Below are 26,763 nucleotides of genomic sequence, written 5' to 3' on the forward strand. Positions count from 1 at the left end.
CAGATTTGAAGGGTATTTGTGGTGGCATCACATGCGTCAGCAGTGTGATGAGTTCATACTAGAAGCGGTGACACTGAGGAACTCAAGGAAATAGGGAGAAAGAGGGGCTTGCTAAATGTTAACGCCTTGATTTGTGTATTTCTTAAAGAAAGTGTCCCCAAGCCTTAATATGAACAGCCATTTGATTTTAATATTGGAATTGCTTATGTATTTGTTTTTAAACAAAAGAGCGCTGTGATAAATGTCCCCACAGACAATATGAACATCTTCTCAGTGACTCGGTGCATGAATCCTATCCTGTCAAATAAAGTGTAACCTTTTAAGGGGGGAAAAAAGAGAAAAGAGTTGCTTTTTAATAGTTGTCTCTGAGACCCCGCCCACATCAGTTGTCACAGCTCATGGTGCCTTCATGTGCCTCGGAAAACTGAAGGAATAATAAACACCATAAAAGAGTTACAGGCGCACACAGAAGTAACAGTTACGTTTAAGGACCGATTATGTGGACAACAATCAGTAAACAAAAAATAGATCGATGGACGGACAAGAAAGAGACAAATGTTTGAATTACAGGCGAGAAAATACTGTAACGACACTAGTTTCTCATTTAATTGGATCGCAATGTACGTCTCTAAGAGTAAATAGGCAAACAATTTAAACCATGACACAGACAATTACGAGGGGTCAGCGAAGGCAACAGAAGGGGCGGGAACTTTGCGAAAGGGTGCACCATTCCTCAAGTTACTTCAGGCTGAATGGGAAGAACCAGTCACCGTTTCATCAGACTTGGCATCAGCATTGCGTTCTTTTGGCCGGAGTAAGCGGTGCAATGTCCGGTAGCTGGTGGAGCAGCGCAGCGGTGACCCACGGACTGGTGGCCCTGTTCGCCATGGGCTCCTGGGTTTCCGTCAACAGTCTGTGGGTCGAGCTCCCGGTGATTGTCAACGTGCTGCCCGAAGGTCAGTGCTCGAGACATCACACATGTTCACCGTATCTGGATTTGGCCTTTTAGTTTAAATCTTTTGTCATGACACAGTCACTTCACTTGGACCCCTTTTGCTTTATTAGTTAATATTTGACCCTGCGATGTTAGCGCGAGCTCGTAACGTCACCAAATAACGTGAACGCTAATCCCAGCTAACATTAGCTGGATATTTACCTTGAGCACTGCAGGTGTAACGTCACGACTGTGATGGTTCCGAAATACTGACGTTAGGTAACGTTATATGTAGAATTGCATTGCAGGTCCGGGTATCACGTTAATAGTATATATCAATAGGAGTAACCAGGATAACACAAGGGAAGGTGTCGGAGTCACTGTACTCTCACGTGAGTTACTGCGGTCAAGCCAGCCAGCAATTCTTTTTCCGGTACGCGTATATACTAGGCATTACGGTAAGAGCGTGTAAGAACTAATAATATAAGAGCAGACTTCCGGTGAACGTAATAATCAGGAAATACGCATTTAAATACATATATAGTAATAAATTACACTAAATGAATGAGTAAAAAACGAATAGGAAGGTAACTCATCAAATATTGTGACATTCTGATTCTGAGAAGTTCAAAATAAAAGCTCTAGAAAATCAAATTCATGAACAAATGTGTCTCTAATTTCAGATTCGATTTCAAAGGAAATGGTCCAAAGTTACAAACTAAATGACTTCAATCACTTGAGATTAATAGAGATGTCACCCAGAGACAATCAAGACATTCTGATGTTTGATTTCAAGATGAGAGCCCGTCAAAACCTCCATCCTGAGCTGACCTCAAATAAATTCACGAGGCAATTTAATTTTTACATTAGATTAGAAAGAAAAAAGCATATTGTCACAAACTATTACCTTTTCCAGGACATTTAACTCAGGTTTTTTAGGATGCATTATTGAATGTATGGCTTCATTCTTTTTGATTAATTGTCACATTACTCTGTTGTACTACAATGACCAAAATAAGAATTAGAGTATCTTAATGTGATAATTTCTTTTGGAAACCTGAAACGTTTTAGTGGTATTTAATTGTTATGTTTTCTAGCATTCTTACAATGTTCTGCTTTGTGTTTTCCTAAAACACTACAGAATCACACTAAATTAATTATTTAGTACATTTTGAATGTATAGTTTCATAGAGGGACTTTCCATTTCTTAATAAATAATTTAATTCAAAACAGTGTTGGATGGTATAGTACAATGTCTTTAATCAGAGTCAAAATAAAAAGAATTGAATTGAATATAAATATTACTATTTAATCCAATATTAAATAAATGAAAAAATATATAAAGAAAATTCTAGGAAAAAAAACAAATATATATATATATATATACATATTTGAGTTTCAAATATATTAATAAATAAAAGCGAAAATATATTAATTGCATATCTTAATACTATGATATATATGTTGGAGTTTCAAATAGATTATTCAATACATGAGAACATATGTAAATTAAATAGTAAAACAACACAATAACTTTTACATAACAAAGTGCAAAAATACTTCTATTGCAGGCAATGAAGTAATTCAGTGAAGATAGATTGTGAATTAAGGGCACAAACTGCAGCTCCAGCTGCCTGCCCTGGTTCTCTTCAGGCTTTCAGCGTCCATGTTCAAGCATTGTGCGTGGAACCATTTCTGTCATGTGTCACATTGGATATAGAAAATGAAAAGGTAGAAATCAGAAAGTTTCTGTGAGTTTTTACACAATTAGACCTGTCATTGTTTTTATCAAATGTTTCCCACTATTAAACTAGACATTATGTATTTATTTTAACCTTACTAAGAAAGAAGATATCTAGTTCACTGTCAATCTGTCGATGTATCAAAATACACAACTTCACAAGTTCGAAGTTCTACACCTTTTTCTTTCTATTGTCGTGTCAAAAGTTTACCCTACCAGGTGTTAAGTCTTTTTAAGATGAAATGATTAATATCGAAAAACTAAAACTTATCTTTAAAGTTTTTGTTCTCGCAAGAAGAGGCTCAGTTGCACAGAGCCACAACGATTCTGTGCAAGTGAGTGCTGAAGATTGAAATTCACAGCGCTATAAAGACAGTATACAGAGGAGTGGGCTGTTATTGGAATATTCAGCTTTGATATTTACAAACAAAGGAGTACGTATCAGTGTTGTCCCAAGACATATAGATACATGCATGTATACAGCAAGGAGGTCTTTGTCACACATGCTAAGAGTTGTGACACATAAGCACAAGTCCATACGTCCTTTATTCATACATCCGTGCATGTTATTTAGGCAGCTGCTGCATATACCACGAGTCTCAGAATGCAGTCCTTGATAGTTTATAAAACAGTCCACCTATAATATAAAGTATATAAAATACTCATAAGAATTAAAAAAATCCCATTACACTACCTACATATTCACATTTGACATTAAAAAAGTGATCTGAATTGCTTCTATCTCTGAGTTAAAGGCAAAACCGTTTGTCCACCTCTAAACCTTAATGCTGATTGTGACGCTGCATTAACAAAAGCAAACAAACACACAGACAAAAATAAACCCTCACCCAATTTGTCAGTGGAGGCCCAGATCCAGGAGGATCTGCCATGGAGCACATGTTGCTTTCAAACTCAAACACTGAAATACAAAAGTATAACAAAAAAATATTATTAACACCAAAATCATCTTTTTATTCAAATACACAGGGGTCAGGCATTAACTGAACAAATATCTTCCAATATTTTTAGTATTACTGGAAAAACTGCATTATTGCAGTTTATTTTCATAGAAAAAAGATTTAGCATATTAAATAAAAGAAAATGTAAAGACATAATTTTGAGTTGTGTGGCACACATGTCCTTAAAACAAGGCATTCTGTGCTGTGACAATACAAAATATTGATAAACTATGTCTAAATATCAATCGGGGTCTGTTCAGGTCCCCTTCATCTCTCTATCTCTCAGTATTTATGTGAGGTCGCTCTGTGTATGTCGGTGCTGATATCCATTAGTCTTCTCTATTCACCTGCTAAACTGCCACAAATACCTCATAGGTCATCGAGTTGATAAATATGTGTTTTTACATGAATTAACACTTCTGTTTTGTATTCCTTGTCTGCCCTGTGTATTTTTATTTTGACTTGTTTTGGATACATTTTCAACGATTGTTTGTTTTCTATGGATTTCACAAATTGTATAATGCAGCTTTTGCATTTTTGGCATAGTGAACACTTTTTGACCGTACTTCCCTGCCGTGTTGTTTGTTTGATTTTCCTGACAAACCTGAAGTTAGTTTCGTATCTCCCCCCCCCCCCCCCCCCCCCCCCCCACACCACAGACAAACACTATCCTTACAAACCTGATGCTTTCAGTATTTTGAGAGCCAGTGTTTTTCTCTCCATGTCCTTTTTGGATGTCCCAAACGTGATTGTTGGAACCGTTGGAAAGGCCTCCATCAATGCTCTTGCCATCTAAAAATCCAAAATATTTTAAACATCATATGTACCTTACTCTTTCACAGCACAGCTGTTCTAAGCCAAAACTGCATTACTTAAAACCAATTGTATTCAGTCATTTACAAGCATTCTTGTATCTTATTATTATATAGCAAAATATAATTGCACAGGTAAAACTGAGTTTAACGAAAACATGGACTTCATTTCAAGGTGATAACTGTGAACTAACCTACGATAGAAATACATGATATATCTTATGAATTAAGTCCACTTTACAAAGCACTTACCATGATGACCACAACACCACAGTTATTGCCATCCTTCTGAGTCCATTTTTTTGTCTATCCACTCAGTTTTCCCACGGCTTCTCCTCATCTTCAGGTACTCTCTGTATTTGATTTATGATGCAAGTTATTTAAAGTTGGAACAAAGCAGATAAACCTTGCTACATATGATCCAAATTGCAACTGCATCAACAACATATTCTTATTAGATGTTAAATAATGATTGACATGTAAATGCACATAAATTATCTTCTCACACTATTAAGTTATTTTTAAAATCGATGACAAAGAAATACCTTTGGCTTCTCTTTTTCCCTAATCAAACAATTTTAAAGAAACACGTATCAATCTATTGAACATCTGTTAATGTAAACAAATGCAGTATTTATTTTAATCCAATACAAACTGTCAAATTTCAATAAATGCTGAAAGGGTGATTTTTTTAAAGCTGTAATTCCAGCATGGGGGGGAATTGATTTGTCATTTGAAAACTTACAAACGTGACGGACCAACTACACCTCAAAGTTCCATGACTGTTAACTAAGTTATTGGGTTGCTATTTAGGTGTAGGCTGCATGTGCATCACTGAAAACTTTTCTTTACCACCCTCCCACTGACGATTGGCCAACCGAGTTCATGCCTTAAACATAACTGCTGTGCCAACATAGTTCTGCTCACTGACGCAAACCTTTCACTTGAGGGAAAAGCCCCACAGGGTGTACAGTTATTCATTGAATGAATAAATACCTGATTTTTGTGGCTGCCAGTTTTGATTCTGCCTCATTTGTGGAACTGTTTGCAGGATCCACCAAATAGACGGTGTGGTTGACTGCATTTACGTACTGAAAATTATTAATACGTATTTTAATTAAACAAATATTTATAATATCTTCAACAAATTTGGTCTTGTGAACTGAATTGAAGTCAGCTCAGCAAGGAGATTTTGACGGGCTTTCATTCTTAAATCAAACATCAGAAAGTCCTGATTGTCTCTGAGGGACATCCTGAGATGGTCTACTATGCATCAGAAGTGGAATGAGGTCATAACTATGGGTCATTAGTTTTTAACTATGCACCATTTCCTTCTAAATCTAGTCTGAAATTAGAGACACGTTTGCCCATGAATGTGATTTTCTATATCTTTTATTTTGAAATTCAAAATCAAAATGTCCCAATATTGGAAGAGTTACCTTCCTATTGTTTTCTATTCACCATTCATAAAATTCATGATTAGTTTAATCTATTACTGTATATGTATTTAAAGGCATCCTATCACGTTCACCGGAAGTTTGCTCTTATTTTGAAGTCAACACTACACGCTCGTACGGTAATGCCTAGTATATACGTGTCGTGAAAAAAACCGTGCGGGCTGACTTGACTGTGTTTTTCGAAGTGGAGGTTTCATGTTTCTTCAGTACATTTCAGAGGAGAACATTAAACTCATTATTCCACTACAGTTATCTGGCAGCTGCAGTTACAAAGCATGAAAACATGAAGTATTATTGTTATGGTCCGATTAACGTTATAATAACTAACAACAGCAACTCCACCAGCTATACATTGAAAATACAGTTTACAGTTCATTCGTAAGAATAATTGATCCAGTAATTCATTTCGAAACGCAGACGATGGGTTCTGATGGTGCTTTCTCACACGTGTCTAGCAAGCAGATTCCTTAATTTACATGTTGTGTTGATGGTTGTAATTGCAGGAAATCCTAACTAACTAAGAGAAGTAAATAGGTAAATTTTTTTACCTATGCGGATAATTGTCTTTCCTTGTCTTAGGATGGAACCTGCCCGCCTATCTCTCAGTGCTGATAGCGTTTGGGAACGTCGGTCCGATAGCAGTGACCGTCACGCACCACTGCGCCCCGGGGCGTTTGAACGAACGCCTCGTCATCCACTGCGTCCAGGCGCTGGCAGTCGTGGCGTCCGCTCTCCTGGCCGTCTTCTGGTCACACACTGTCACGATAGCCGGAGGTGAAAGGTCACTGTTTTTCCTGCTCTTCACCTTTGTGCTGTCCTTGGTCTGCTGTACCTCCAACGTCACCTTCCTGCCCTTCATGTTCAGTTACCCCTCTCAGTACATCCGTACTTTCTTCATTGGTCAGGGCTTCAGCGCCTTGTTCCCTTGCATTGTGGCTTTGGGGCAAGGCGTTGGCAAGCTGCAGTGCCCAACTGTGAATGGCACGGTGAAGCCGGAATATTTGAAGGAGAACTTTCCGGCGCAGAACTTCTTCTGGTTCTTGTGCGTCATGCTGTCCATCTCGGCTCTGAGCTTCCAGGCTTTGATGCAGCGGCAGACGAAGTCGCAGGAAAATGCACCGCAACAGGAGGCGGACAACGCAGCAGCAAAAAACGGAGAGGAAACGCACCCGCTGCACAACGGAGGGACGCCGGTGTCTGAAGATCAGGTGCAGGTGGAGGAACAGCCGCAGACATTTTGGACACGGCGGAACATTTACCTGCTGTCGCTGCTCGCCGTCTCCAATGCCCTCACCAACGGGGTCCTGCCGTCCGTGCAGAGTTTCTCCTGTTTGCCCTATGGGCCTGTGACCTTTCACCTCTCCGTGGTCCTTGGCAACATAGCCAACCCACTGGCCTGCTTCCTCGCTATGTTTGTTGTCCTGAGGTGAGAAAGTTGAACGCATGGATTCATTTTAAGATATCTGTAAGATAAACATGTATTAGCTGTGGCTATTTGTTCCTAAAATAACTTTAGCTTTATTTTTGATTGTTGTCCTCCAGGTCCTCTACTGGTCTGGGCCTCTTGTCTTTAGCAGGAGGAGTATTTGCTGCATATCTCATGGCGTTAGCAGTACTCAGTCCCTGCCCTCCACTTTTGGGAACCTCTGCTGGCGTGGCCTTAGTGGTGAGTGCTAATACATATTTCTGAAGCTGGGTATCATTTAATCGTTTGGATTTCAGTCCCAAAACCTAAACAACGCTTTCGTCAATACATTACTTTTTACAGGTAATAAAACGCATTCATATCGACGACACACAAGAAAAATTCAGAAACATTCTTCTCCAATCGGACAAAACCGCCAACGTCACCGCGAGCTGCGTTCCAAATCGAATACTGTTCCTTTGAACCTTTTAGTACATACTGCAGTGGCGCTTTCAAAGTGTGTACTGTTGCATGAAGAATGCCATACTTCTTCCTCACAACATGCCACCTTGTACGTGCTTATATTACTGCTGCGCAAAGGATTGTGGGTCAGAATAGCCAGTAAAGCGTGCCGGCTTGCGTAATGCAAAATGCTTTTTGGCATACTGCACATGACTATACTCTGTATTGGCTACATACTTAATAGTCCTTTTTAAAGTTTTTCCTTCTCCCTGTTCACCGTGGCCACCACTGATTTCAGCTACGTGCTTTTGCCCCCTACAGGTCATCTCTGGGATAATTTTCACCGGACTCTACTCCTACCTGAAGGTGGTGATTGGGACTTTGCTGCACGAGGCGGGTCACGCCGCCCTGCTGTGGTGCGGCATCTCTATCCAGGCCGGCTCCCTTATCGGAGCCCTCACCATGTTCCCTCTGGTGAACGTCTATCCCGTGTTCAAGCGGGCTCAGGAATGTGTGAATAACTGCACTTCCCCACACATAACTTAGATATGTCATATCATTCTGATGTTTTTTTTAGAGACACGTTTCCCATTCATTCGACACGGGAAATGACTGCTTTAACCCAGTTGTTGGGGCTCCAGAAGAACCAGATCCTTCTTGGCCTCAGATCGGCCCTGTTCTGATTCAGAGGCCTCGGAGCATGAGAAAACATTCCTTGATAATGGAAGCATTGTTATGCTGCACATTGGCCAAGGGGAACCAAAATACATATGATGTAGTAATACCACAAGTGCTTTGTGTGTTTTTTTGAATCTCTGTGGCAAAAACAGCAGCTGAGGGATTGGTTAAAAGAAAGGAGAAAAAAAAGTACTCAGGGACACAATCCATAACTTCATCCACATTGGTTGCTCAATCTAATTAATGAGAAATACTCGCACTACTAGTTCCAAACTGCAGATAGTTCTGTCACAGTACCTAATTTCTTTGGACTATATATATATATATATATATATATATATATATATATATATATATATAATATATTCCTACAAATAATTGAGATTAATGCTATTATTGTCTAAGTCAATTTTCTGCCACTGATATAGTGATAATATAAAATCTTAATAGTGCAAGCCTAATGTAATTATTGTGACAGGCCTAACTACTCAAGAATGGAAAGTAGTGTTTTTTTTTTTCAGTGTCTATTTTCAAATGTTTGTCTACCTCCTTTGTCAGCGAATAACATCATTTAATTTCTTTAGTTGACTCAAAACGCAAAAAAAGAAAAGTGTATGATTTGTAACCAAACATACAGTTCATAGATGCAGTTATTTGATTTCATGCCAAAATAATTTGTGCCTGAAAAATGTTTGAACTTTATAAAACACAGCCTTTCAGTGTCCTTTAGATTCTCATAATGTTTAATACTTAATAAAAGTAGTTTATTTACTTTATTAAAAATGCAGTAATGTTATGTAAAGGACTGGCCTAAGGCTGGCCTAGCAAAGTAATAGTTAACAGTTCTGGTATCCAAAAGGGTTGAGTCATCTCAGTCTTGTATTTCTTATGTACTTCTACTTTGTACAACTTGTATTAACTATGCTGCTACAGTACATCAGATTAAACAGCTTCATAAACTCTGCAGAGGAGTATCTGTTAACATCACCGTCATCTTATTTACTTATTCTGTGCTCACTTGAAATGGACTGATTGTTTGAAGAGTTCAGCGTTTGAGGTGCTTTTCCTTTATTTCATGATGGCCATTTTGTGTGGATTTCTTTTTTTATTGATTGTCAAATTGCTGATGTTGACATGTATTATAAAGTCTATGGAATAATTGGTCAACAATAAAGCTACTGATCTGAAGAATTTTGCTGTAAAATGTGCTTAATTTTCTTGCCAAGAGTTTGATGAGAAGATTAATATCACTCATGTTTGTATGCAAATTATGAACGTATGGCCAGTTAGCTTAGCTTAGCATAGAGACTGAAAAGGGGGAAACAGCTAGCCTGGCTTTTTCTTAATCTAAATAAAATACATCTACCAGCACCTCTAAAGTTCTCATTTCTTATACTTATGAAAATCAAAGGGAAACTAAGTCAAGTTGTGGTTTCACGAAAGGTTTGAATAACAATTCAAGCCATTTCCCCGTTTCCAGACTTTATGCTAAGCTAAGCTAACTGGTTGTTGCCTTATTTTTAACCTTTATTAGAGTGATATAGATATTCCCCACTAACCCGTGGCAAAGCGAAAAGGTGCATTTACCCTAAAACGTTTAACTTTTCCTTTAAATATTGGACAAATGATGCCTCACATGATTAATCTAATAAAAACAGATCGGATTTTTTGTTTTTTATACAATTATATGATTCCTTGTTTTTCGTCTAATTTTAGTAATAACTGAGCTGAAATTTATCAACAGCCATTTTCACCTCTCGCTCCCATGATCCCCTTAAGCAGAATGAACAAATCCTTGAATGCGTCTCACTCATAAGAAAAGAAGAAATGCCTCGAGGCCCCCTCCTCCCCCACGCTCCCCCAAAAGAAGTTGCAAAACACAACATGTGATGTTTATGGATCATCCTCTCAGTCGCGACAGTGAAGGTACTCAAGGTTGAGACAATGAGCGGTTAACCAGACGTGTGTCATGGTTGGCTACACCACCTCCCCGAGGAGGGTTTAATCCCTTGAGTTACACACACACACACACACACACACACACACACACACACACACACACAGAGTTTACTGTAAAGGACTTTGGCTTCCTTCTCCCTGCAGAAAACTCCAAACTCTCCGGGGAGCAGCATGTGAGTATCTGCAGGGACGCATTTCATTCACTGAATTGGTTTAAAGGTTTCTGTGGACGCTTTTTCTCATTGATGTTCAGACTATCAATCAAAACGTGCTGATGTTTTAAACTGTTTTATTTGATGATTAGATAATAATCTGTCGATATGCTGAATATTAACTAAAAATCATGATTGTGCTCAATTCTTTTGTTACTTAGTTTTTGTTCAACACTCTGCTTCCAGGACTTTCTTTTCCCCGATCAAAGACTCTTTTCCCAGTAAACAATGCAGCGGTCAGATGTTTTCTCAGGTTATCCAACAGTTACCGGAGCAGTAGGTGGTCGTGTTTTACTTTGCTGCATGCTGGGTGTTCAACCCGCCTGTGATCAGAGAAAAAAAACAACCGGACGTGGAAGAACACACGTTTCTGCTCACGTTGGCGACAGAGAAATCGAGCGGCGTTGCTCTCGCAGCACAAGACATCCAAGAGGACCGTAAAACATTAACCAAGTGCAGGATCCGTTCAACAACATGCTTCCTCGCGGTGACACATTAATCGGCGACATTTTCTTCGCTCATGTTATTCTTTTAATTCTCATTCTTTGCTGCTGTGATGATGCAGTCATCCCCACGATGAGTTGAGTTTTCCCCCGTCGGTAATTAGGAAACAAATGGACAGACTTTCATTTATAATGTTCACGTTCTTTACCTATAACCATCCTTACAGCGATTTACCCCATCCTTGACCTAAAAGCATGTTGTGACTCTCCATCTTAATGGTTAACCTTGTGTGGACCAGCTTCTACCAGGAAGGTCGTCTTACCATAAATAATGCCTGGGTGTGATTTGGAGATATCGACAATAAAGTGGCGTCTGTAGGGCGTTTAGTTTGCCCGGCGCTCAAATGCCAAAAGCAAAGCAACATTTCTTTTTTTTAAATATAGTTACTCTATAATACTTTATCCATTTCTAAGAATTTCCTCAGACGTCTCCCTGTAAGAACGGTGTAATCTTCTACTCATTAAAAAGGAAATACGTTTTTGTTTTCTTTGAGAGAATGGCTCTTTGAACCCAACGTAATACTCTCATAATTCGTAAAGAATTGGATAGTTATTTCCAGAAAATGACAGACCCGTAAAATAAATCCTCAGGCGTTCTCAGAATATTAAGTAGAAAGCGGTTTTCAGTTTTTACTGCTTAGAACAACGTCTGTGGACGTTCAGGTGAATGTGTGATTATAGATTTGGGCTTTTGAGGTCCATAAACTGGTACAGTGAGCTCCATTGTACTGGAATAACTGACAATAGCTCAACCTCAATACATTTCACTGAAAAACAATACGCAAAGAGAGATGAATAAGACTATGAATTGTGTTTTGGGGTGAACGGTCCCGCTTTGGGAAACAATGATTTACTTTTTTAACCTTTGGACTAAACAAAATGACTTAGTTGAGGAAATAATAATCCACAGCTTAATTGACAAAGACAATAATTGTTAGTAGCAGCCCTATAGTCTACAGCCATGCACACAATGATATGCTGATGTGTCACCTTCTTAGTTTAGCATGTCAGAGTGCTAACATGTGCTAACAAGCACGAAACACACAAGTAATCCATGAGGCAATTAACGGGTTTTGCAAGAATTTGGTGATAAACCAAAAATATTGGACAAATTCTGATTAGCAAATGTATTTATGATGAAATTACAACCCAATTATAGTGCTAAATTACATTTGGCCCTTTTATGTGAATGTCCAATTAAGTGCTGCCGAGTAGGAATGAGGGGGTCATAGAGGGGGCATCGAGGGGTCATCGAGGGGGTCGTTAGACAGAAGGTGGCGCACAGTGCATTCTGGTACATGTAGGCACGGCTCAGCAAGCGGCTTGCAAGTAGATGTAGCACACACACACTGAAGAATTTGCAGCTGATCACCTGAGTCGATCTGTGGAAAGAACATGTACCAGAGTTCATAGCAATCTATATAGTAGCTGTTATAAATAATGAATCAAGGTGTATTTGTTTCATAGCAGTAGAAGCACACCTCCAACATGTCCCTCCTCACCCACCTGTTGGCGTGTCTGTTCGGGATGGGCTCCTGGGTCTCCATCAACGGCCTGTGGGTGGAGCTGCCCCTCGTCGTCCCCCAGATCCCCGAGGGTTGGTACCTGCCCTCGTACCTCTCCGTCCTCATCCAAATGGCCAATGTCGGGCCCCTCTTTGTCACCCTGATGCACCGCTTCCGGCCCGGCGCCCTGAACGAAGCGGCCATCATATACGCCATCATCGGCCTGGGCACCGCTGCGAGCTTCCTGCTGGCTTTCTTCTGGAAGGAGACCGTGGTGGTGGCAGGCGCTCCTCGCAGTGTGGCCCTGCTCGTTTTGACTTTCTTCCTCGCCACCGTCGACTGCACTTCCTCCGTCACCTTCCTGCCCTTCATGATGCGCCTCAAGACTCAGTACCTGACCACGTACTACATTGGGGAGGGCTTGAGCGGCCTGCTGCCTGCCTTGGTGGCTCTGATCCAGGGAGTCGGAGTGGTCCACTGCATAAACAGCACCCGGTTTTTGAACCACACCCTGAATTCCTCCGACAGCTCGGTGACCTTTGACCTGCAGGCTCAATATCAGCCTGCCAACTTCTCCGCCGAGGTGTTTTTCTTCTTCCTCAGCGCCATGATGCTGGTGTGCCTGGCGGCGTTCCTGCTGCTGAACTACCACCCGTCCGTGGCTAGAGAGCGCCCCGGCGGCCGACGCACCAATAGGGGGAAGGACAAATCTGAGCGGGACAGGAAGTGGGCGGAGCAGAAGCCCATGATGGATACGTACAGACCTGCGAGCCAGAAGCGCAGCAGCTTTGGTACCGGCTTGTACAGCTGGACGCAGGTGTTTTACATATTTGTGATCCTGGCCTGGGCCAACGCACTGACCAACGTGGTGCTTCCCTCGGTGCAGTCCTACTCGTGCCTGCCGTACGGGAACAACTCCTATCACCTATCAGCCACCATGGCTGCCGTGGCAAACCCTCTCGCCTGCTTCATCGCCATGTTCTTCCCCATAAGGTCAGTGTGTGGTTTGATACACCTTTTTAATGATACTAGTCAATTTGATTTCAATAGCTCAAAATTACAAATTTGCCTTGAAGATAATAATAGCTATTAAAGATTATTAATAATAATCTGGGCGGCCTGCGAGACCCTCTATCATTGACCCTCACTTTGCATTAGAAATTAGAATGACCCCCTTGTACTTCTCCGCCAACCAGTCAAGTTGTTTTTTGTGTCCATGTCTGTCCAAAAATGTCATAATTCTATCTAATAAGACATTTGTGTGAAATTGTTGCGATTAGCATGCGGTCAACCTCCATAAAGCTGATGCGGAAGTGTCTTAAAAGTCTAAAAGTTGCATTCTCTCTAATGTCCATCAGTGGGCTACGACTCAAAAATAAAAATAAGTCTGGTTGTATAGAAGTATATGAGAAAATGACCCTCTCTTGATTTATTCCCTCAGTAAACATTGTAAACATGGATGTATGGTCTCAATCTCTAGTTTCAGGTTTTCTTCAATATGGTACAATGTTCATTTAGTAAATTATGGGCCATTAAGAATCAAATAGACCACAATGTGGAGTATACTTTATAGGCGGGCTTACTGTGATTGACAGGTTGCTGCCGCTACCAGAGCCCTATACAGCGTTTCTAGTCACTGCTCCACATTCCAAATATGGACACTTCCATTCATTGGTTGCAAAAAAGCCAAGATGATAGCGGCCATATGTCAAGATGTCAACAGCGAAATCGGCGATCTCGAGGCTTCCATACTGCAGTCCACTAATTAATGGATGACATCACGCTGACGACGTCCACTGCTTATATACAGTCTACGCAATTAGTGAATTCATTCTCGATTTATGGATAAAAAGTAACCCTCAATTTCTACTCAGTTCATTCTTCAGACATCTGTGCCAAATTTACAGAGATTCCCTCAAGGTGTCCCTGCTTTCACGAGAATCGGAAACCGAATAGCCCCGCCCCTTGTTTAGAAATTAAGTCCAATCTAATGTGTAGGAATTGTGTAGAATATTTTGTTAGTCTTTACCTACATAAACCTAAAGATTAATACAAACTTTTGTAAGACTATATCAACTTGACAGTTGTCATTTCCCCGCAGATCTCTGCTGCTGATGGGAGCTCTCACGGTGAGCGGAAGCGGGGTCGGAGCCTATATAATGGGCATGGCGGCGCTGAGTCCGTGTCCGCTGCTGGTTAATGAAACTTCCGGCGGCGTCATCATCGTGAGTAGGACACTGCTCCGCCTCATTTACCGAATGTAACCTCCATTTTCTTTCTCGTGCGAGCGTTGACAAAACACCACATTCAAGCATCAGACATGGAGATATTTATCGGATTCCAACTTCCCCCCCTCCTCCTCCTCCCCCCCTCCTCCACCAGGTGCTGGCCTGGGTCCTGTTTATTCTCACTCTGTCCTACGTGAAGGTGATCATCGGGCTGATCCTGCGCGACGAGGGCCACGGCGCCCTCGTGTGGTGCGGAGCGGTAGTGCAGCTGGGCTCCCTGCTGGGAGCCGTGACCATGTTTCCCGTGGTCAGCGTGTACAGCTTCTTCTCATCTGGGGACCCGTGCAACACCAGATGTGAATAAAGACTCGTCATTCGTGTTTTAACCGAGATATTCAACGGAGGAGACCATTTTTTCTCTCCTGTTTTTTTTTTTACTATGTCATTTGTTACAAGAAAAGCTGTAATGTCGTACAGTGTACACTGTGGAGTGAAATGTTCCCTGTCAGTGTTATATATATATATATATATATATATAATATAATATATATATATATATATATATAACATATGTATGTATATAATATATACATATACATATATATATACATACATATATATATATATATATATATATATACATACATATATATATATATATATATATATATATATACATACATATATATATAGTATATCTATGTATGTATATATCTATATGTATATGCATGTGTCCGACTGGCTATAGTTTAATCTACAGCAATGCATCCTATTCTATAAAATCAGCATATGTTTGTAGCATAGCTGTCCTGTGGGAAGCATGTATCTCTAAAGTTGTAAAAAAAAATAAAACAGTTGTTTATAGCTTCATGAAGATGCATTTTCCCGCTGATCCAACACACTTTATTTTTTTTAAGTAGTTTATTTAGCTCAAGTAGTTGGAGAATTTTCTCACCACAGAGAAACACTTCACCCTTCACATCACAAACATTACAACATTACAACAAGAGTGACGTTACTACAAAAAATACAGATGCATATTTGCTCTTTGTTTGACTCATATGCTTTCCTCTATTTTACAAATCTTCATTTGAGCCTCTATATTTGTGTATTTAAAGTAACAACATCTTTTACATTTTTTCATTCACATGTGCCATATTCATATTGTATATTCTACGTTATGGCATTACACTACAAAGATATAATCCAACATTACTGAGAGAACACAACACACTTTATACGTCACTTCTTTATATGTTGACCTGACTGGGACAACTTACAGTGGTCCGAACCAGAGAAAATAACCTCCAGACCAAAGACATGACCACAGCTCAACCTAAAACCATCAAACAATTTTTTTGTATTGATTGTAAAATGTCTATTTAAAAAAAAAAAGCCTACAAGATACCAATCTTCTCTGAAATCCTCCTAATTTACATAATATTTTCATATGATTATGTCATCATTTCCATACTCAGGCAACTCAAATTGCTCTAAAGTCAAGATTACCAAATGTCTACGATCAGATGATGGTTGTTTCTTATGAGTGAACCTATGTAAGAATACGCGTGTGTTTAGTTTGCGTACAGGTCAATTGACCTTCCCTCAGAGTTCAAGAGATGGCATTGTTGCTAGGCATTGTTGCTAGGCATTGTCCCATTTGCTCCCCATTGGCCTCTCTACCTCTGAGGGTCAAAAGCCTTTCTAAGCCTTCGAATGCAAGTAGGGAGATGTGGTGGCGTGAGCCGCGGTGGTTGAGCTGCAGGGTCGGTACGGGGCTCCTGGAACAGAAGTTAGTACAACGGCAAGATGAAGGGAATCACAAAAGATACTTCCTGTCGGAAACGACTAAGAGTCGTCGCTCTACCGCTGAAATGGAGAAATAATCTGGCGACGAGTCAAAGGAAGCCGGTATTTCACATCGTGGTTGGATTGCTGAAGATGAGCCCAGGTGCCAGTTGATGGAAGCTGCGCGCGCACGCAAAAGGATTGAATACAAATAGTTATTATTAATAATAGTAATATAATTATTGTTATACCATATAATTAGAATTGCTTTTGTTAATGTTGTTTTATTATCATTTTCATATAATTATAATAATTATGATTAATTGTATTGTTAAAATTATTTTCATTATCATATCCTTATAATTATTTTCATAATAATAATTGTTATTATTAGTAGTTTAGTAGAAATTACTCCATTATATAGTATTTAGTATTAATGCTCTGCATGGCGAGTAGAGAGCCATTAAGTAGGCAGACAGCTCTCCCTGGGTGGAGAGGTAAACCACTGGATGCACAATACTCGCAGCAGACATCCAGAATATAGATATAGACGTGAAGATGCATTTATTCCCAGTTGGAATAGTATCCGCAAAGCTTTGTATTGAAGTAACTGGGAAGTAACAGCACATGGTGATGATGGAGGTGGCACAGACAACCCTCAAGGCTTTCCTCTTGACGGGGTGCAGCTTGTCTCTCCCCGGGCCGCACTTCTTCAGCACCCTGGCAATCCTGGCGCTGCAATACACCATCATTGTCGCCATGGCCAACATCACGCCTAGTGGGACAAACGTCGACTTGGCTTCCGTGAGAAAGAAGGAAGATTTCCTGCCTAAGACATTCAGCGAAGCCATGGGCAAAGAGAGGAGCCACACCGACAGAGCACAAAGCTCCCTGCATCGGTATGTCTTCAGCAAAGGATAAGAGGTGGGGTGAATCACTGCAATATATCTCTCCAGGCAGATGAAACCCAGACCCATTGGCCCTCCGATTTCTACGTACACTAACAAAAACTGGGCGATTTTACTGTGGGTTTTATTCTTCAATACCACGAAGATGAGATGCAAGATGGATATCAAGTACTGCACGTTGTTGAAGAGAGCTAAATTGAAATTCAGGATATCTGTCGTCTTCTTGAACTTGAAGGTGATCATCAGCAGTTTGATGATCACCGGTTGTCCCATGAGGAGAGTAATGATGTCCACAAGTGCGAGGACCACCAACAGGCTTGACTGATAATTACAGTCCCCTTGATGGCTGATGTTCAACGGCGTACCAGACTGCTGGACGGAGCGGAAAGAAGCAAGATGGACATTTAAAAGTCTATATTTACTTAGTTTTATCTTTGAATATGAAAACAAAGGAACACACACACAGAGAGACATATACTGTGTTGGAACTTGTAATCAGTATTTTCTATACAATTTTGAATTCTATAAAATACACCGATACAATAGCAATACAACCTTTTCTCCAGTACAAATGGATTTATCTAAAGACAAATGTATATTCTAGTATAGTCTTGAACCAGTATAAATATATAGATACTTTTATATAAACGATGTTACATTCATGTAAAGACGTATAAGCAGATATATTAACAGAGTAATAACCTACCCTTGAACTGTGAATTTATACCCACAATCATATAATTATATATCATTACTCGCGAGCTTACCAGGTGTTGCTCGGACCTTTCCATTTTGACCTCATCTACTATTAGGTCAAAATGAGGCTTGATTTTCATAATAAGTGTGAGGCAGCCAAGCAAAACCAACAAACATCACGCCCTGATTTTCCTAACAGCAGAGTTTTGGTGGGGGTGGAGGTGGAGGTGACACGGTCAGGTCAAGAAAGGAAAACACACACACAGCCATTCCCCCCGCAGACCACACGGTGGCAGTGTTCCCCGCAACACAACAGACCCCTTGAAGAACATTACATCTGTAAAGCTTTCTGCTTTAAAAAGGTGCTCAGTTAAGACTTTAGAGCGTCGTGGATGCTCCGTTATCTGATTCAGAAGAAAGGACGTCAGAACAAAGTGCTCTCGCACTCAACATCCAAAGCTCGATGGCTCATCCGCTCTGGACTTAGCGTAGCTGACAACTGTCGACTTTAAACTGCAAAAAGGCGCGCGAAACGCCGCAGGGCTTTTGCATTTCCTCACAGACGCACTGCCCCATGCGCTCGTTTTTCCATTCATATCTGAAGGGGGAGCATTATGCCGACTCGTGGAACTTGCTTTGCGTGCGATGCGTCGCATGCAAAGCAGTCGGTATGACTCTTTAACATAAAATCCTGCCCCGCGCAGCTGTGACCACATGTGGAGAGGAGGATCCCACACGTGTCCCTGCTGTGATGCGAGGACACAGAGTATTGATCCACGTATATATTGAGCCTATATTGATCAAACTAAAAAGGTAAGAAACAGATCAATCGCATGAAAGAGATGAAGACTTATTTATTGACAAATACACAAAAATAGATCAAAGCAGAGTTATGAGTTGTTCACCAACAACAACACACCTCCGCGGTAAACATTCCAGTATGGCTTCAGTTACAAGGATTAAGACTCATAAATACATATAAAACCTGGGAGCCAGAGTGTGTGAGCCCGGTCAGTTTTACTATGAGTAGATAAACCACAGTCTGTAGGGAACCATGGGAAAGAGGCTGTATGATGAACGTGGATAAACGGAGCACATGCGAAGAGAATAACTATGAAAATACAAAAAACAAACATTAAAGAATTTATATATTTGTATTGCTGTTCACTGTTATTAAATATTCATCGGGTTAGAGGCCCTCTCACTTACATTCTTTGACCAGCACGACTGTAGCCAGCCGTTTACTCCAAAGTTCATGGTATTTTAGAGTCAGTATGCATAAAGGACTCAAGATGTCTCATTATTCTGTGACTACACAGTTGTTGTTTTTTTACATTAAACATGAGAATGAAAATCTAGTGATCCATTTAAAAAAAAGAAGATCTAAACTCTTTTCTCTCCTGTGCAGGTGGGACCTTTTTTCATCTGTGAAACAGGTGGAGAAAAAAAAAAAAAAATATATATATTTTTTTTCCCACAGGATCATCGACCTGACATCAAGCGTTGTTGTTGTAATACTCATTACGGCCACAGGCTAAAGCGCACCACTACCCGTGCTCTAAATAGCCCCAAACAAATCATGTCTTCCTCCACAGGAGTGTTAATTTACATAACTTGCTAACACTATGAATATGTACCTGTGTTTAGAGCACATGAAGAAATTCAAACTCCCCTGGACGAAGACATAAATGCTCTTAGTCCCGTTGAGAACATGGTGCAGTGGAGCCCTACGGCCTCTTGTGGCTGAACTGAGTAATGCAACAACAGGCAATGTTTTTTCTCACCTGCTGTACGAGTGCTTAACGACACAATAAATCAACATGAGATTTGGGTAACTTTGAATCCCCTGAAAAGTGTTGCTCTTGTTGTTGTGACCTTAGGTGACAGCAACGTGGCGCCTACATGGAACAAACTACAAGTGATACCACAAGTTTAGTGGTTAAGTGCTTATTGTTGGTTGCAGATACAGTGAGACTATGCAACTTTGCAACTAAATAAATGACACATTCTTCCTTTTACAAATGAAAAGTTGAACTCTTGAGAGATGAAACACACCATTGATCAATCTAATACACTCATTGGTTTTGTTGCTACAGCCTCACTGGGTCTGCTATGACCAGCAGCTTTTGGTGGCTAATCACAATTCTCCAATTGTGCTACTGTCTTTTAACATTAATATTATTCCATAATTACCATTTGTTGCCACTATTAAGCAAAGGGTACATTATCTCGCTGTAGAAAATCTTTTGGAGTCGAACACGTTTTTCAGTTTCCAGTCGAAAAGGCACTTCTTTGTCTCTCTGTAAAGCCAGATATGCAAACTGAAGCACTACAGACGGCGTATATACAAATTACATAACTCAAAAGGCACTGAATCATTTACAAAATGCAGCAAAAAAAATACATAAAAACAGACTTTGGTCCTCTAAAAGCATAGATCTTTGTTGAGGCTGGGGGTGGCAGGTATGGTAGCTGAAGTCAGTCATGTGATTTATTCCTGTGTGAAGGCATCATATGCATGTAGAAACAAGGCATCCGGGTCACCTGGACAACACATTTACATTTGTTCTCGGCGTTTCCTGTCTTGCTGCTTCCTGCACGCTGTAGTCCAAGCATGAAAAGCACAACATTGAATCTTTTGTTTGGGGTTTCCTTTTTTTGGGGGGGGGGTGTCAGTTTTGTCGCGGACGGCAAACTACGCATGGCTGTGGACGGAGATGCTCGACAGGTCGTTCCTGATGATCTCATTGACTGCAAAGGAAGAGAGAGAAAAAGAGCGCTCAGTATTCATGACGTCTTGTGTTCAGTAGATGCCACATGTGATGCTTTAAAGCTCCTGAAAACAGACAATCTGCTTCTTTCTGGTGGTAGTGAACACTTTTTTTCCCTTCATTTTTGCTTGTCATGAACATTAATGTTTATTAAACATCTACGACTAGTTTTTAGGGGCTTTATGACCCCACAGGGGATTTGGCTAAAAAGTAAGCAAACAGTTGCAAATGAGCACATCTAGCAGACCAGTTAGCAACATTAGCGTTCACTATTGACTCTCCTTTGTTCTGACACCCGGCTCTCAGGCGGCTCAATGTTCCCCTTTGATAACGACTGGTTGCTTACTCGGCTGGTTCCCTGTTTGGTGCCGAGCATGCAGGCAGCGTGCAGTGGCGAACACAGCTGCCTGCTACAAATACAAATACAATAAACTATAATGAATGAAGAGCGGAGACAAAAACATGGAATGGACTCCAAACAATGAGTCAAAAGAAGCTAGGTTATGATATTAAGTTTGGTTTTCAGCCTGAGGGAATCTGAGCTCTATGGGACCCGTTGTTTCCTCTGAGTCAAGCTGATGGAATCCCTGCATGTCCGAGATCCCCAGACCGTTCTCCACCAAGAGAGATGATGCAACCTCCTGCTGAAAGGATCCAGGTGCACTTGTTTATCTGTCTCTATCAGCCAAGTTCTTTTTGTGGTGGGGAGGTGTGGGGGGGGGGGGTCCAGGTGCAACTGAGCGGGCGGACTGAAGCTAAACCAGGAGAATGAAAATAAATAAATACATATATTCTGATAACAGAGATATAAGGACTTATCACTCATATTCTTCCCCCTCACTCAAGGGGATTGAGGGGTTCATTCCTTCTTTCCCCGTTCCTATCTGTGACCTCATTTATCACGTTGAAGAGATCCAGATCCTCCCTCTCTAATCAGCTTCTCACTTTTCTAATCAGCCCCCCTTTTCTCAGATCTCACATTGATGAGAAATGAGAGAGGGGAAGGGGAACACCCCTGCTCGGATCGGGCCGAGGAGAAACAGAGCCAGTGGGGCCGAGGGAGGAATTCCCTGCAACTGACTGGATGCTTGGAAACCGGAGAATACGCTCCACACAATGGAATCACTTCTTCTCTCTCTTTCTCTCTCTTTATTTTAAAAGTGTATTTTCGCCGCAGGCAGCAGAGCAGCCTTTTCCCTCGGTGAACCAGCGCTGGCACTAGAAATACCACTCGCCTCCCATCACCAAAACAGACAGGGGTGTACGCGCCTCACAAAGAGTTGAGGAGGCTACCATGGTTTAAAAAACAAACCAATGTGTCGTCGTTACCACGCGGTAGTAAACCGTATCACCTGGGCAGCGATACGCCACGTGTTCGGCCTCGCTGACGGACCGTTATTAATACAGTAACAGGAAGACCTTCTCACATGACACACACACACACACACACACACACACACACACACACACACTCTGTGACGACGGAGACGGGGTGAGATTCACAGCCGTGTGTCTTAGTGAAGGACGTGGACGACAGTCGTCAAGACGACACTGACGTTGGTATGCAGGGACTCTAAATGTCTTCGTCTAGTTAGCAGAGAAACCCCCCAAACCTACGTTAATTGGGTAACGCTGTGGGCACCTGGGGTTATATGTAGGAGTAGGCAGGTACAGGACCAGCATGCATCTGGGTAGGCCTATGGTTTTTTACCAGCGCAGGAGAGGCAGGGTGAGGAGTTCCTTTGTTCTTTTGTTTGTTTGCTTAATTTGTTTAGTTAAATAAATGATCAGAAAAACGTAATCCTGAATGAACAATGTTTTCTTTTGACTGCGTAAACCACAAACCCTTTGATTTATGTTTGCGTTTGATTTATTGGACAAATGGCCACTACAGTTTTCTTAAAGGGGAACTCCACCCACCAAGTGAACTCTGTTCAATGGCGTCTGTGATTCTGGATAAATAACATTGATTGAACAAAATGTGTGCCATTGGTGGCATTATGGGAAATGTAGGATATGCATACTAGTGACTCAGAGTTCTAAATATGTCGGCCGCTGCTGCTCCGATTTCGGCCATTTGTTTTAAAAGTCTGCCTGAACTTTACGGAGGTGCAACACTGATAAATCCCTGGAGAACCCTTTTAAAAAGGACCCGGCCGGTGGTGTTAACCCACCAACTAGATGTCACTTGTCATTGTGCCCAGTTTCTACAACGCAGGCAGCCGCTGGTCGCCATTACGTGTTAATTGCTCAGAATATTTTTGCACCTTTTGTTGTTGTTGTTGTTATTATATTTTGTGCGGTAATGCTGTTGTGAACACGCATTAAAGACTCAATAATGGTGCATTCAAGGACGCTCATGCATCTAAAGATGCCCCATCAAAACCCTTTTTAAAACAAAAATCTACAATTTATTAATAATCTTTATTATCAACTCCACCAAAAGACTTCTGCTATTTGTGTTTCACAGACAATGGGCTGAATTAAAACATGCAAAGCCACTTTCCGTGAGAGAATTTAAAATTAAACGTAAGCTCTCCAGACTCCAGCTGTAGTTCAGAGTTTTAGAATGTGTGCATTGTGATGCAGGATGCTCTGCAACGCAGCACATCAGCAGCACAGCATGCCGCCACCATGTGAACCATGACATCACCAAAAAGACACACGTGAACCAGAAGAAATAAACACTCTAACCTCATCTCCACCCTCCTACAGCGTGTCGTTCCGCTGCCATGTGTGCTCTTCCCGGCCCAGACTGAACTGACTGACCTCCTCTCCTCTATTTGATCTGGCTTTGACCTCCTGTGCATCTGGAGGTGGAAGGATATGATCGTTGAGTTCAAGAACCTCAGGGGGACGTTATTACAACGAGCCCGGCAGTAAATTTAGGACATCGAGACATCGTCAGACCTCCAAAACATGTAGCCGCCTGCCCGGTAGCGAGTAGGTACTTTCCCTTGCATCGTGAGCCATGTGTGCTGGAGCAGCTTTCAAATGATAATAAAAATATATAAAACAAAGGCAGGCCGGCCGGTAAGACTCGTCATCTCTTCGCTCCACTGAGGACACGACACGGGCTGTTTATGTGTCCGTTGTCATGGCCCACTTTTCATTGTGCCGTCACATTTGACGTGGAGGATCTAATTAGAAGAAGAAAAAAAAAGAAAGGAGGCAATGTATTGATCTCTAAGTGTGTTCACAGCAAAGTCCTAAAAATAGGCCCAGCACCAGTGTGACATCTGTGTCATGTGTTCTGCGCTCGCATCGATTTACTCCAGAGTGAGAGAGACGCTTCAAACCGGGCAGCCTCCACTGAGAAACTGACATTTTTAAACATTATTATGAGGAATGCCTGCTCTTGAAGGAGACGGTGTTCAGTCGCAGTAGGGATCCCTATTGTCGTACAGAAATAGGATTAAAATGAGGAATATATTATAAAAAACAGTTGAAAAAACAATCTGACTTCAATGTCCATTTAGCAAATGTTCTGGAGGTTTCCACCACATCACAGGATCGCCATCAGAGAAAGGAGTTGGCCCATTTTCTTTTTCCCATGTGCTGAGGAAGATCATGCGACATGACTGAAAGCTCATGGCAGAGGGAGGACCGAAGCCATCGTTCTGTCTCAAGAAAGTCTCAATTGTTTGCACTCGAGTCTTTAGTCGAGACTGACCAGGTCATAAACTTTGAGTCCTAAACAAGTCATAATGTGCTCCTCACCTGGAATCTTCCACATTTATTTTTATAGCTCTTTGTATGCAAACAAAATCTTCTTTGGCATTATTCTAACTGGCGCTCGCAATGTCAGTTACATTACATTACATTACATTACATTACATGTCATTTAGCTGACGCTTTTATCCAAAGCGACTTACAATCATGTTACATTCATACACTGTAGACACAGCTACAGGGAACAACTCAGGGTTAAGTGTCTTGCTCAAGGACACATCGACTAGGGCGGGGATTGAACCGCCAACCCCCTGATTGAAAGACGGACCTGCTAACCACTGACCCACAGTAGGATCCTGGCTCTGGGGAATTACGTGTCGCTGGGAATTAATAGTGTCAACGTTAGTCAATTCAGGAAATGAAGGGAAACGTATTGATTTGTGGAACCCTTTTTTAAATAACTTAATTTTGCATCTTTGGGCTTGAAGGAAGGTCTTGAGTATGTAAGTCAGGAAGTCAAAAGTCTAAGTGAAGTCACGAGTCATCAGCGAAGTCGAGTCTATAAAGTCAGAGTCATGTGACTCGAGTCCAGACGTCTGCGACATGGACCTTGTGGTGATATTGTTTACTCAACTGCTGTTTCCACGGTGAAGAATGAAGTTCAGAAGTTCAGCTAAAAACAGAAGGTATAGGAAAGTCTACTTATGAAATATGAACAAACAATAGACTGTATTTTCATTATTTGTGGTCATTCTTAGAACACTTTAATTGTCTGTTCATACTTAAATCAAGCATGCAATGAAGTGCTATGAACCCACAAACTATCCAGGAACCGGTTTCCTGTCCCGTGGAGGTCCACAGCAGCCGGACCCGACTGATACAGAACCGGCTCCCTAAACCAGGAAACCCCCGACAAACGAGGAACTCCCAAACAATTAGCGGGCTGCTGCTGTTTGTCTCATTAAGGGCTGAAACACATCGACGCGATCCGGGACTGGAACAACACAATACTGCAGGAGGAACCGGGGATATGAAACCCCTCTCTGATCGCTGTGAATACATCAACTGAGGGACCAGGGCTGAGACAATGAGAGAATAACACCACAAACCCCCCCCCCCCCCCCCACCCCCCGCCACCCACCCTCTTTACTGCCACGTCCAGGCCACAAGCCACGAGATGTTCTTGGCCCACATAATGAGGCTCCTACTGGGTTACTGCAAGTCAGTCCCACAGAGCGGTTCTGTAGTTCACCACACGCTCTGCCAACTGCGCTTTTTTTAATTCAGGTGAAAAAAGTCTGCAGACAATAGCTTTTTGTAAACTTTAAAGTAAAAGGAATAATAGAAAAGGAGAGGTCAGCGAAATGCTACCACAATAAAAAAAAGTTTAGAAAATATTAGGAACACCTTTCAATTACTTACAATTCAACCCCGTCACCAAGTTCAGCACCAAATGTACAACTTGAGTTGTATAACTCAAAAGTTAATAGAGTAAGAAAATTAAAAAGTGGTCTTTAGAAAACTGAACTTTTTAAAGGTTCCTACTAGAAGATGTTGATGTGCTTAAATGTTCCAAAACTTGATTTTTCTCAAACTGTCTCTTTAAGGACACCTCCAGCTCTGATTGGCTGAGCAGATGTAGACTTTGATGAATACCTGATAATCCACTGATACACTTCCCCTAAAGACACTGTGCGAAGCACAAACTATTCATGAAAAGAATGGCTGATAATGAACTACAACCGTATATGTTGTAAATCATACAAACAAGTGCTTCTTTTTGCCAAGTGTGGCTACAAATGATTAGTGAGTTCGACTGTAAACAGTCAGATGCTTCTCACCAATAGTGTTCCCATGATCCCCCAAAGTCTCTGCTCATCAATTGTACCGTCCTGACATCTTACAAGGCCACGACACGCCGTAAAATATCATTCCGTAATGCCACTTGGCTCAGATCTGAGTTCACAATGCACGTGTTTTACTCATGTTACCTCAGCGCTGACAAACAAGTCGGCGGCACACTACCGTGCAGTATAACGTGTGGCTTTGGCCACCTCTCCCAGACCGTCCTCT

The 26,763-nt window shown here is 41.3% G+C and overlaps 3 protein-coding genes across 4 annotated transcripts in view; 2 read left to right on the top strand and 1 right to left on the bottom strand.

Moving 5' to 3' along the window:
• The first annotated feature begins 702 nt into the window (after positions 1–702).
• Positions 703–9,819, top strand: slc52a2 (solute carrier family 52 member 2). Its single transcript, XM_034545054.1, has 4 exons — positions 703–956; positions 6,483–7,329; positions 7,446–7,569; positions 8,092–9,819. The coding sequence occupies exons 1-4, from the start codon at positions 827–829 to the stop codon at positions 8,314–8,316; spliced, it is 1,326 nt and encodes a 441-aa protein (XP_034400945.1). The 5' UTR covers positions 703–826; the 3' UTR covers positions 8,317–9,819.
• A 694-nt stretch (positions 9,820–10,513) lies between these two features.
• si:ch73-196l6.5 (riboflavin transporter 2) lies at positions 10,514–15,237 on the top strand. Its single transcript, XM_034545409.1, has 4 exons — positions 10,514–10,580; positions 12,590–13,620; positions 14,729–14,852; positions 15,010–15,237. Exons 2-4 carry the CDS (start codon positions 12,611–12,613, stop codon positions 15,217–15,219), a joined length of 1,344 nt encoding a protein of 447 aa, XP_034401300.1. The 5' UTR covers positions 10,514–10,580; positions 12,590–12,610; the 3' UTR covers positions 15,220–15,237.
• A 3,877-nt stretch (positions 15,238–19,114) lies between these two features.
• nfatc1 (nuclear factor of activated T cells 1) overlaps positions 19,115–26,763 on the bottom strand; it is a 39,392-nt gene continuing 31,743 nt past the window's right edge. Inside the window, exons 10-11 of one of the 2 annotated variants that reach the window (XM_034545611.1) lie at positions 23,713–23,828; positions 19,115–20,998 (exon numbers count right to left, since the gene is read on the bottom strand). In XM_034545611.1, the coding sequence (XP_034401502.1) occupies positions 23,728–23,828 (101 nt within the window). In that variant the 3' untranslated portion in view covers positions 19,115–20,998; positions 23,713–23,727. The remainder of the gene's footprint in view (positions 20,999–23,712; positions 23,829–26,763) is intronic. The other variant, XM_034545609.1, reaches the window with a different exon arrangement.

The sequence above is a fragment of the Cyclopterus lumpus genome, chromosome 11 (assembly GCF_009769545.1).
Source record: "Cyclopterus lumpus isolate fCycLum1 chromosome 11, fCycLum1.pri, whole genome shotgun sequence".
NCBI lineage: Eukaryota > Metazoa > Chordata > Actinopteri > Perciformes > Cyclopteridae > Cyclopterus > Cyclopterus lumpus.